This window comes from Abramis brama (assembly GCF_963993115.1).
Source record: "Abramis brama genome assembly, chromosome: 13".
Taxonomy (NCBI): Eukaryota; Metazoa; Chordata; class Actinopteri; order Cypriniformes; family Leuciscidae; genus Abramis; species Abramis brama.
In genome coordinates, this window is record NC_139975.1 from 29,459,481 (window position 1) to 29,472,618 (window position 13,138).

Genomic DNA, 13,138 nt, shown 5'->3' on the forward strand with positions numbered 1-13,138 from the left:
ATGTTTGATTTTCCATCTGTTTCTGGTTGAGGAGGAAGGAAAGGTACTGAACTGCTGAACTGCTATCAAATTTGACCATTTGAGCTCATCAGAGGAAATATAGCTTGATTTGTGAGAACAGATATAGCAGAAAAAGGAAAAGGATATAAAACAGTTGGAAAAAGTGCAAAATACTAAATTTTGGACACAAATCTAACATTAAAATTTGTTTGCTCCAAGCAAGGCTTAATAATGAGAAAAACAGCTCTACTAAAAAAAAAAAAAGGATATATTTAAAGAAAATTAAAGCACATGTAATAACATAAAAGAGCATGGGTGTCACATTAAAACTGATTTACAAACTTTATCTTTTTCTGATTCTGTTTCCATAATTCTACAGCACCACCATGAGGCAAAAGGGATATTTACACAGGTCTGATGAAGTTTTGAACTTTTTACATTTATATAACAGACTTTTGATACAAGCACACAAAACATAAAAATGCCTTAAAATCTGACACATTTCAAGCATACAAAATCGTCAAGTGTAGACCTGGTCTTTTAATGTCTAGTTTATGTGTGGGGAAGCTTTCCTCAGAATAAAATAAAGCAAACAGAACAATAACAGTAAATTACAAGGCAGTATTAACAATATATACCTGGCATGGGTTTGTTGTGACTACTGTTTAAAAACATGTGTACTTTAATATGATCACACACTGGCAGTTATTTTCTGTTTGATGAAGAAATGTATCTCAATGCACCTTGTGTATGAATGTTTCATATACACCCAATTTTATTTCTGAAAGCTCAGGCATGTGCCTGAATTTTCACCTAAAACAACCTATCATATTTACATGAATACTTTTTGAGAATTGTTTACTCTCGCTTAGAACAAATCCGGCCAACGTTTAAATCTCTTATCACCTTTGAACGCTCAGACGTGTTACTGTGTGTTACAGGTTTTTTTTGTTTTTTTTTTGTTATTGAAGAAATATCAAAACAAACAATAGAAATATACATTTCAAATGCTAGGGGGAGGTACAGATAGTATTATAGGAATACTTTAAAGAGTGTACATGCTTGTAAAATTCTAATAGCTTTTTGTTTCTTCGAGGGCAATATTGACTCAATATAAAGCTTCACTTCATTTTTAAATGCAACAAAACATGGCTTTTTCCCTGAAAATGTGCATTTATGAATGTGAAATTTAGCCATAAAAATAAAAATAAAAAATAAAATAAGTGCGGGGTTGTTTATCTTTTGAGTTTACAATACCTAGTAGAACAAATTTCCACAGTAATGTAAAATTTTCATCAACATTTCCAACAATGAAATTTTGCCAAAAAAAAAAAAGAAGACACATAAGGGCAGAGCCAAAATAAATTAACAGCTGTCTCTGGCTTCTTTTTGCAAAAACTACAACTTTCATCAATATCTTTTTAAAATGTGGATAAATAATGTTTAGCAGGGTATATTCTATGAAGGAGTTTAAAAGATACTTCTTTAACCTTGTTTGTTAAGAGAAAGCGATTGGGTATAAGCCAGACTTTTTTCCAGTCAATATCACTCACAAACTGACTCCAGTACGCAATAACATTTGGTCTTGAAACAACATCTTTCTGGAAAAGGGCTCTTATTGACCTGTTATAATTATAATGACAGGAGAAACATATTTTACCTACAAGAGATTGATTTGGTGAGAGGGGTGGAAATTGCTGGTAATCTAGTCTTTTTTGTTGTTTAAATAACATACATATTTTAGAAGAAATTGCTCCAAAAACAGTTGCAAATTCCCTTGGTGGTATAGGAATATTATATTTGAACATGAATTCCTTATAAGTAAAAAGAAGGCCATCTGAATTAAATAATTTTCAAAGAAAATAGTTTTTCTGTTTGAAAAGAATGTCCTTATTATTCCAGATAAAGTATTTGTGTGGTGAAAAGTTGTGTTTGTAAATTAAACTCCATGCTAGAAAAGCTTGACGATGAAATGCAGAAAGTTTCACAGGTATTTTGTTAATATCAAAATTGGAAACAAGGAAGAAATTTATGCCACCCAGACTAGATAAGATATGGAGGTGAATAATATTCCAAATAGAGACTGGATACCTAACAAGTTGTCTAATCCACTTGATTTTAAATGTATTGTTTAATGTAGCAAAGTTCAGGAAATTGAGACCACCATTTTCATACAAGTTCATTAATACTGATTTTCTTATATAATGTATCCTATTTTTCCAAACAAAACCAAAAAGCATCTTATCAAATCTCCCTTGATATTTTATCATCAACCTGAAGAGCCATAGCTGTATAAGTTAACCGGGACATACCTTCTGCTTTGGAAATCAGAACTCTCCCTCTTAATGACAAGTCTCTTAGAAGCCATTGATTAAACGTCCTCTGAGTTTTTTGGATAACAGGATTAAAGTTTAATGAACTTCTATTCTTTTGATTCTTATTTATTGTAATTCCTAGGTATTTGGCTTCTGTTTTTACTGGAATGTTACAATAAGATGCCACTGAACATTCGGTAACACTTTACTTGAAGGGGTGTGCATAAGACTGACATGACACCGTCATAATCATGACATGACACGTCATGAATATGAAGGAGGTTTTATGCATGTTTATGACAAATGTCATTAAGTGTCATTCGCTCAATTATGACATTTTTAATGCAAATATGACATTGTGTGAGATGTCTTTGTTATGGCAACTTGACTTTACTAAGACAACACAACCTGTCATAAATATGTCATAAACATGACATAGCAGATTAATTATCAAACTTAAGAAACCACTTAGCTTTATGGGTTAACATTTCATTAAACTGTCATGTGGTTGGTTTTGACATTGGCTGTCATGAAGCCATTATAACATTTTAATGACAAATTAAATTTGTACCACTGTAGTTGAGGTCAAGAAAAACATTCATGACACAGTTATATGGCCTCATGACAGCCAATGTCAAAACCAACCACCTGGCAGTTTAATGAAATGTTAACCCATAAAGCTAAGTGGTTTCTTAAGTTTGATAGTTAATCTGCTATGTCATTGTTTATGACAATTTATGTTGTCTTGGTAATGTCAAGTTGTCATGACAAAGACACTGACAGGTTATGATGTATTGGTTTATGTCAAGTTGTCATAACAAAGACATCTCAAACAATGTCATATTTACATTAAAAATGTCATAATTGAGCGAATGACACTTAATGACAGTTGTCATAAACATGCATAAGACCTCCTTCATATTTATGACATCTGCCATGTCATGATTATGAAGGTGTCATGTCAGTCTTATGCACACCCCTTCAAGTAAAGTGTTACCCATTCTTTGACCGCCATAAGTTCACATTTCTTTACATTCAGATAAACACCAGATGCTTTAGAAAACTCTTCTATTATTTTAATTGCAATGGGTATTTGGTTATCGTTTTGGAGAAAGAGGGTGGTGTCATCTGCTAATTGTGTTATAACAAGTTCTCTATCAATATAGTCATACCTTTAATCGTACTGGCTTTAATATGATTAGCAAGGAGTTGACTTATTAACAGAAATAAATAAGGAGAGACAGGGCAACCCTGCCTAATCCCTCTAGACAAATTAAACCTACTAGAAGTGCCACCCAACAATTTAATTGAACTGTTGTTGTTCTTATAAAGGGTTTTAATTGCGCTAGTGAAGAAATTTAAAAAAAACTAATTTTCTAAGTGACTCAAAAATAAATTGATGCTCTACGGAGTCAAAAGCCTTACAGAAATCAAGAAAAAGAATGAACCCATTATCTTCATTAAATTCAGGATAATCCAAAATATCTAAAACTAATCTTATGTTGTTTGTGATATGCCTATTCCTCATGGTGTTTCATCGATAATTGAATCTAATACAACTTTGAGTCTTTTAGCGAATATCAGGGCACATATTTTATAATCATTGTTCAGTAAACTAATTGGACGCCAATTATCAAGATAGAGTAAATCCTTTTTTGGTTTGGGGATTAAAGTGATTAATCCTTGAGTCAAGGTGGGTGGAAGGCATTGATTATTGATACTTTCAATAAACATCTTGAGCAAAAAAGGGACCAAATCTTTAACAAATTGCATAGAAAATTCAGCGGTCAAACCGTCCTTACCTGGCGATTTATTATTTTTCAAGTGATTAATTGCCTTTATCACTTCCTCTGTGCTCTGGTCCCTTTATTGTGCCTCTTTTCCTCGTGTCTTTGTTGGTTCGTTTTGGTGTGTTATCTGTGTTCGATGTGTGTGTGAAGTTACCACAGAAATTTAGCCTGGCTAACGTCAGACCTCTTTCTCTTTGAGACGTGGTCTGGGAACTACATGTGCATTTTCTTGTATTTGAGGCGTGGTTTACGAATGCCCAGAGCCTTTTATTGGGCGATACGAATGTCTATCAAATGCGCCTGTACGTAGCTCATAGCCAATCGTTTCAATTATACCAGATGACGTATGTAGAGCGACAGAAATTCGACGAGGAAGAGGACGATGGTTCAGAGCTGTATGTGTACGCGATGTCGTTTAGTGACTATTGCCGTTTATGCAAGACAAACATGAGGGTAGAAGGTATATGGACACTCTACAGATATGTTCTTATCGCAAAAACCACCAAGTTTATCTGAGAGGTTAACATTATTAGGGGTGACAGTCGTGCAAGAGTCGGGGCAATCAAGAAGATCCTGCCAGCGTTGCTCCTCCCGAATTACCAGGCTGGAAAGAGACTTGCCTACATTCAGGCAATGGGAAGAAGAGTTCCGAAACACAGACAGCAACATAGCCAAAAGGCAACGCGAGCCTACACCATCAAAGACCCCGAGGGCTTTGAAAAAGACCTGCCCAAACCCACCGAGTCCATGTGCCAGCTCCACCAGGAAAACCACAACCCAGGTATCATACGTTTAATTTTCTGTTCAATCGTTACATCTTCTTAAATGGCATGCATTAACTAAATGATGTAACAGCCCATTAAAATCTCACGATAAGCAACCTAGAAGCTCTTGTTTGGCGCTGCTTTATTGAACTCTCTGTCAGTAACTTTTCATTGGAATCCAATATAAAGTGAACAAAGTTAACGGTTTATTATTTATTTAGTTGTCCCAGACAATCTAGAGAGGGGAGAGAATTTGACTTCCCCATACCCCAACACTGGTAGAAAAGGATCCCAGAGCTTTACTCCTACTATCATGTTTACGTCTGTTTATGGCCAAATGATCTGGTTAATCATAAAATCTCCTCTGTAATCTACCTACAACCGATCTGCCTGGCTGTGACTTATCTTAACTTGGCTCTGAGCATATAGTATTTTTAACAGATATGTTTGATCAGTGACTATCAAATCTCTCTAAGATGTGACATTAAATATATAAAAAAAAGACAAAAGCACTTAAGTGCTGAAACTATTGTGTATAACTGCTGAAACTAAGTGTATCATTTCTTTCAGGTTACCATCACATATCCGTCGCAAACACTATCAAGGGTGTGCAGTCCTGAGGAAGATCCAATCATAAAATTCATAATTCTAAAGAGATGGAAAGAGGCTGCCAGTCATACACTAAAACATAAACACCTCCAAGAGGAACTCAAATCTGGAATCATTCAGTTAATTCAGGAAGAATGTGAGGTACTGTGTTCTCGAAGGAATGACTTCATTCTATGGAGGTCTAAACCAGCAGACCTTAAGTCATTCTCTTTCCACAGTTTAAGAGATGACATCCATCGGCTTGCTCCCTTTATGCTATCTATTTTCAATTGCATCACCAACAACAACAACTTAACAGCATGTACTGCTGCAGCTATCGCAATTAGAGGCAGACAACCCCGCCTGGCTGCATTATCATATTATGCCAACACCATTCTTCAGTACGGCGGAGCCAAAAAGTCAGTTTTCAACCGATTGAGCCAGTTATCAATAACCACATCACACGGCAGAGCCATAAAGCACTTGACTGTGAGGCTGACTTCAAAAAATTCAAACTAAGCTTAAGAGCTACAAACACCGATGATGAATTCCTAGAAGCATTCAGAAGCATGGAGGACCTTCATCTGTCAGGTGAGGGAGAAATGCACCCCAAATAAAACACAGTTACATTAAATGTTTGTTTGGTTGTTAAGTGCATGTGGTGATCTAATGTTCCTTTTCACAAATTATGCATTTATATAGATGAAAACAGCGCACCTTCCCCCAGACAGAAAGACAGCCGTGTGACCTGCCCATCATCATATTCAATCATCATGGACAATCTGGATTTCTTTGTACACAGACACAACCAGTCAATCGATAACAGCAACCGCAGTCTACACTGGATACACCATATTGCCGTCAAAGACCGTATACCCACCCACCACATCTCCAATATCAAACCCACAACAGACATTCAACGATACAATCTTGCCTTATCACTTCCACAGAGGAGCACCCAGGCTTTAATGCGCCGCGAATTCATTGTTCTTGGCACCAGAATGCTGAACAAGCACATGGCCATGTTTGAAAGCTTTGGAGACAGTGTGGTGCATCACATTCCTCACGAATATTCAAGTGAAATGTCAACACGCTCAACCGATGTAAGATGTTACAAGGACATTCAAAATGCTGATATTTTCTAAGATTGGTTAGAATTTTCATACATCTCTATTTTTCCTTTATCTCTTTCTGAAGTTCCCCTTAGGCCTCTACTTCAAGGACGAGAATAAAAGAAATGACTTGGTGGAAGTTATGAGACATATACAGCAAGAGTAAGTATTGAACATGATAACTGTTATAATCTGTTGTGAATAAGCCTATGACAATCATATATCAATTCTGTCACACTTTTATTTGCATTCAAGTATGCTATTGTGTCCCTTATTGCTTAGGTATATGCCCAAAGACCCTGATGGGGCACAACACCTACTAATTGGAGGGGACCGTCTCACAGAGGCTAACTGCCGTAATGTACAGTGAGGATTTTCAGATGCAGACACTGAGGAGGAAAGAATGGAGGGGATGCATTTTAAATTCGAGGACTGGCACGCCATTCGAGTTCTCTTTGAAGTGAGAGACCATGTGAAAAACAACAAAAATGTGTATTATTTGGTTATTTACAATACTTTTTTTTAAAAAATGCATGGATTTTCAATTAGTACACTTGTATATATTTTTGCATGTTTTTTTATTTTTACATTGTAGATCCATCACAAGATTTTCTTCAAGGAGTCTGCCAAGGACCCTGGCACACTTTTTGCGAACATGACCAAGTTGAGGTATGACTATAGACTTTTTAATTGTTATAGTATTCATCGACATATACATTATAACATTGTCTTTGTCACAGAGGTTGTGAACGCTGTTCGGCACCTCAATCATTTTGACTGCAAAGCCATTGAACTGTGTATTGTGTTTGTTGAGTTAACGGTTTAAAGTTCGGATAAAGTTCTTTATTGTGGGATGGGAAATCATGAACTCAGCTGTGCTATTCCCGGGGAGGTGGTTTATGCCATTGTTATGGTGGTATGATTTCATCTATGAACTGTATGAATGTGGAATGTGATGTTTGATTGTTTACTCACATTATAACGTACTATAACATATATATATATAATATAATATGTTCTTCTTCCTGACATCACAGAGGCTACAGAGGCTGCAGAGGCTGCAAGTAAACCATCAGCCACACCAGTTCAAAAGAATAAGTTCCCTTGTCGTATGGAGGGTTGTTCAAGAATTTTCACTTACTTCAAAAGCAGACAAACCCACGAAATAAAGACACACAACCTGGTTGTGCGCACAGACTCCAAACCAATCATCCCCACTCACTGTGACCACAAGTATGAACACACCGTTGCCAGACTGGGTTTCAGTTTTATTCTTTTAGACATTTTAGATGCAGTAAAGGAAGGAGATGGTGAAAGGCTGATTTGTCTCTACACAGTAGCCCTGTTGTTCTACAAAGCTTACGGACACACTAGTTACGCATACAGTACTTTTCTGCTTACTGTACAAATGAATGCCACGTTGTCTCCACAAGTTGCTCACAGTCTCAAGTGGAACAGATTCTGGAGCACCAGGGGAGGCAAGGGAAGAAACATTCCACTCGATTTACATCTTGAGCACTTAAATGGATTCCTGAAATCTTTCCTGAAGGGCCTGGGGCCTAACCTGAATGAGACTTCAGCGGCCAGAATAAGCAGGATTATAGGAGTCGTGAAAGAAATGATGGCAGTCACTGATGTGGAGCTGGGCATATCTGGGCAAACTGGTGCTCACCATGTGGACATGACCAAAGACATCCTCACCTTGGTGGACACTCTGCAAGAGGCAGAGCTTTTTAAACAACAACCAGGTCGAGTGTATGCTGCTTTTCCTGGCTTCCGAAAAAACCTACTGGCAAAGCTGGATCATAAAGCACTGTGGAACTGGATGATGCTCAAACTCAATGAATGGCGCATTTTATCTTTGTAAACTTTGAGAACATGCCCGTATTGTGTTAATTATGCTGTATGTCTACTTAAACCATTTTTTTGTTTTTTTGATTTGTAAAATATTTTCACATTTTCTCTTGTTCATTGGTGTTATTAAAAATACATGTTTTCAAGCATTGTTGTAACTTTGGTTATTCAGGAATTTTGACACAGGGGACACATTACTGCATACATGAAGTTTAAATAGAAATATTTATTCAGAATCAAACATATTTACAACTGTGTAGTTATTTACAGTGGCTCAGTAATTAATCTGATATTGGAAGCACAGATAAGCCTGACTCAATGCTGCTTAATGATTTTTCATCATCCTCATCCTCGACATCAAAGTACCCCTTGAAGTCAATATCAGGCTGCAAATATGGTTCTTCAGGCGTGTCTGGGAACTTGCATAAATCAAAGTCTTCAAATACTTTGTGAACAATTTGTAGGATTTCTAGGCCATGGTTTGTCGAATACAGGTAGATTCTGCATGACATAGGTGATGTCAAATATTTCACAAACACTTTCAACAACTGACTCCATTAGTACATTGCTGAAACCGGTGCAGAATGAGGCATTTGTGTACAGGTGTTCATCTGGTGGAATTAGACTGTCCCTATACTTCTCTAAAAGCTCTCTGACCAATCCCTGCTCATCTAATGTGACTTGTCTGCATTTGACAGGTGATGGAATCTGTTTTGACATCTCGTAATCGGGTGTTTCTACAGAGCAACTGTCAGAGCTACATTTGCATATTGAATGGCAATAGGTGCAGCAAGAATGTCCAGGCTCAACACTACATGTATCTTTCTCAAAATGTGAGTATAGGGCCTTCCTAAAACAGCCATTTAGGCTTTTTTGAAGAACGTCCTTTACTGCCTTGTCTGTGTTGGCCAGCTGTTTGTTTGCATAGAGAACAGCATGAGCGGGAGAGCCATCTCTGCCTGCTCTTCCAACCTGCTGGAGAGTGGCCTCTGGGTCCTCTGGTAACCCATACATGACCACATGGGAGACCTTGGGGAAATTTAGGCCGACTCCAAGTGCTGTAGTTGCCACAGTCACTCTGGAGCTGCCTTCTCCATTAAATGAAGAAAGTACCCTGCTCTTGTTCACAGGTAGAGTCTGGCTGTGGGACATTCCAATCAATAGGTTTTTACCTATTTTCTCTTCACCGACCCAGGCGTTCTCTCCAAGTTCAGCCTTGAGGTGGCAGAATACTCGTGTAACAGTGTTTATTGTCCGGCAGTATATGATGATCGGTAACATCTCCAGTCCTTTCTCTTTTAAGTCCTTTACCAGCCAGTCGAAACAGTCCAGAGAATCTGTTGTAAGTCGTCTTACCCCAAGTCTAATGTTGGTTCGATTGGGGCTAACAGTGATGTTGTTTGCATTTTGGAAGTGTAGCTGTCTCCTGACAATGTTTCTTGAGTGCAAATCCGCAGATGCAGTCAATGCCAGTACCGGAGTTCCTAAAAAAAGGATTAAATAAAACAACTCAGAAACCTTGAAGTCATTCACATAATATTTATCCCACTGCATAGTTTTTTTTACACTGAATACTGAAATACTTAGCAAGAAACAATATCAAAGCGACAAGGCATTAACTGATAAATCTGCGATGTGTAATTTGTGTAATGTTATAATGTCAGTGTTTGACACAGAGGCTAATACTCTGGTTCAGACAGTGAGTTACTTAACACTGGTAAATCAATGGTGTGAGAGTGGTGTGATAGTACACTAGCAAAACCACGATTAGAAAGATGGCTTCTCGTCGAAAGGGTAATGTGAGTCAATAAAGTTCAGTGCCCAAGTGACAGAAATGCCATAGGTAGTGTCGAGCCAGGTAAAGCTTACAGTAATTTCTGAAGTGTTATTGTTAACCTACCTGGTTTTACGATTGCTCTAAGTTCCCCCAACCTTGCAAAGCTTTCCCTAAAGGCCTTCTGTCCTTTTGCAGCCTTCCCCCTGATAGAGAAAAGAAAAACACAAAGTGTTAAGTACAGCTTAACATAGATGTTGAAATTGTCATTTGCATTGGAAATTGTTTGCGCTTGTACTTCACACGTGTATTTACAACATAATGACTCAAGTGTCAACAACTTTTATCAGGTACATGTGCACACAGCTGAAAGTTATGCTACTAAACCGGTAGCTGTATATTGATATTGAAAAGCAACACAACTTAGTGGCACTGTGACAACCACAGTATGAAAGCTACTTGCATAATGACAATATGATATTAATAAATACCTCTTACCATTTAGAAGTTAAATGAACTTCGTCGACGACGATGCCTAGAAGGTTGGTCCTATACAACTCCGTGGCTAACATGTCTTGCCACTTTGCGCTCATCCAAGCCTTGGGACTGCCGAACAGAAGTTGGTATCGACAATTCTTTATTGCCTTTTCTTTCTCTGGACCCAGCTGAGCGGCAGAGATTCCAAGGTTGGCCGCCTCCTGTACCTGGTCCTCCATTAGGGTGATTAATGGCGAGACAACCATGACGACTGGGGTCTCGCTAAGCCCCATTGCCTTAGCCACTAACGGGGCTAGTTGATATATGAGGCTTTTGCCAAAGCCTGTTGGTAGCAGGGCAAAAACATCCTTCTTGGTTATGAAATGGTTTAACGCCAAAAGTTGCTCTTTTTTCAAAATAAACTTGCTTTCTAAACTACTTAGAACACTTTCTAAGGCTGCATCGAAAGGTAATTTTGCATCTGCTGCCATGCTAGATCCATAGATATAAACAAGCTGCTTTGGTGTGTCGCATAGATGTCGTCATCGTCTTGCTGCTCCCTCCCCGTTCTGTGATTGGTTCCCTAGCTGAGGCGAAAATCTGGTCCATGGTATCCAGGCTGCCTAGCAGCGTGAATAAAATCGCGCTGCGCACAAGGCAGCATGGGGAAACCCAGGCTACCAATAGTGCGCAAAATAGTGCAACTAGCAGCACGCCAGCTGAAATCTGTAGAACCATCAAGTAATCTTTGTAAAAACTGTAACCGAAAGGCAGCCATTCTACTTTGTAAGTTAATCAAACCTTGCCCACCTTCATCTCTGGGGAGGTATAAAACACTCTGTGGGACCCAGTGCAATTTGTCCCAGAAAAAGTTCACAAGAGCAGCTTGAACTTCCGCTAAAAACTGTGGTGAAGGGTCTACACATGCCAATCTATGCCAAAGTGAAGATGCCACTAAATTGCTGACGATAAGAGTTCGCCCCCTATAAGACATATTCGGTAATAACCATTTCCACTTATCCAAGCACCCTTTAACGTTTTCCATCAGCCCCTCCCAATTTTAGCAAGACAGGGCGCCAGTTCTTAATATCTGTGAGGTCCCCTTTTTTTGGAATGAGAATGATCACCTCTTCGACAACTCAACGGCAACCCGCCCTTTGATAAGCTGTCCTTAAGTACCTCCAGCAGATCTAAACCCAACTCCAACCAAAAAGCCTTATAGAAGTCAACCGGAAGGTCATCCAATCCTGGTGCCCTCCCAGACTCCATGCTTTGCAGGGCCTTATAGACCTCTTCCAGGGTCAGCACTTCTTCGAGATCGTTATTAGCCTCCTCTGACACCTTTGGTAGGCTGTCAAGGAAAACGTTCTACAACACCCTGACTTGAGCTCACTTCTATAAAGATTTTGATAAAAATGAACTGCTCTTCTCCGAATACCAACAGGATCTGACAATAACACTCCATCTTTGGAGCGCAATGCATGAATAAAAATGTTTCCATTCTTTTTTTCCAGATTGAAAAAATATTGGGATGGTGCATCCATCTGATCAATGCTTTGAAAGCGTGAACGGACCAGAGCCCCTTGTATTTTATGCCCCAGTAGATCAGCTAACTGAGCTTTCTTCTTTGAGCAGGCTTCTAAATAATGAATCTCACCAGTAGATTGAGCCAAATTTTGAGATTCAATTATCTCTTTCTCCAAAAACTCTAAAGAACGAGTCAACTCCTTAGTAACGTTGTGAGTGTACTGTTGAGTAAATTGTCTTATTTGTATCTTTCCAACATCCCACCACTGTTGCAATGAATAAAAGGAAGACTTCTTTGTTCTGTGAACTTCCCAAAAATACTTAAATGATTCCTTAAAAAAAATATAATTTAACAAATTAGTATTAAAATGCCAGTATGCTCTTTTTGGTTTTATTGAGCTTAAAATAAGCTTACAGTGCACCATACTGTGATCTGAAAGCCTTACTGGTGTTATATAACATTTATTGAAAATACTAAGATGGTGATTAAAACTGTAAAATCTGTCCAGCCTAGCTAATGACATAACATTGTCACGTGTGTGTGAACCCAAGTGTACTGTCTCTCATTACCATTTAAAGATCTCCAAATATCACATAAATCAAACTTTTTAATAATATGAATAAAACGCTTACGCGAAGCCAAATGAGGCTCAGTGAGATTTCGATCTAGATTGAGCTGAGTACAATTGAAATCACCACCTAGGAACAAGAAATCTTCAGGGCAACAGTTTTGTAGAGTTGAACACAGTATGTCTAAAAAAACCATTCAACAGGTGCAGTTGGAACATATACACAAATAAAAATAAACACATAACCTTCAACAACAGCTCTAACTTTTAAAAGCCTACCTTTAACTATTTCATCAACATCATAAGAGATAGGACAAAAATTCTTTGTAAATAAAATGTCAAATCCCCCACTTACTGAAGTGTTATGA

General features: G+C 38.1%; 2 protein-coding genes and 1 long non-coding RNA gene across 3 annotated transcripts; 2 read left to right on the forward strand and 1 right to left on the reverse strand.

Moving 5' to 3' along the window:
- Window positions 1–4,638: 4,638 nt before the first annotated feature.
- LOC311094815 (uncharacterized protein) lies at window positions 4,639–6,735 on the forward strand (the record flags this gene model as incomplete). The annotated part of the gene is made up of 4 exons (XM_084132989.1): window positions 4,639–4,886; window positions 5,440–6,048; window positions 6,160–6,560; window positions 6,655–6,735. The coding sequence occupies exons 2-4, from the start codon at window positions 6,027–6,029 to the stop codon at window positions 6,733–6,735; spliced, it is 504 nt and encodes a 167-aa protein (XP_083989115.1). The 5' UTR covers window positions 4,639–4,886; window positions 5,440–6,026.
- Window positions 6,736–6,851: 116 nt separating this feature from the next.
- LOC311095311 lies at window positions 6,852–8,567 on the forward strand. Its single transcript, XR_014608815.1, has 3 exons — window positions 6,852–7,029; window positions 7,165–7,238; window positions 7,607–8,567. It is a non-coding gene; the product is annotated as an uncharacterized lncRNA (long non-coding RNA).
- Window positions 8,568–8,861: 294 nt separating this feature from the next.
- LOC311095310 (putative ATP-dependent DNA helicase RecS) lies at window positions 8,862–11,348 on the reverse strand (the record flags this gene model as incomplete). Its single annotated transcript, XM_084133780.1, has 3 exons — window positions 10,696–11,348; window positions 10,324–10,403; window positions 8,862–9,907 (listed from the first exon to the last, which is right to left on the reverse strand). Exons 1-3 carry the CDS (start codon window positions 11,163–11,165, stop codon window positions 8,862–8,864), a joined length of 1,596 nt encoding a protein of 531 aa, XP_083989906.1. The 5' UTR covers window positions 11,166–11,348.
- Between the last annotated feature and the right edge of the window lie 1,790 nt (window positions 11,349–13,138).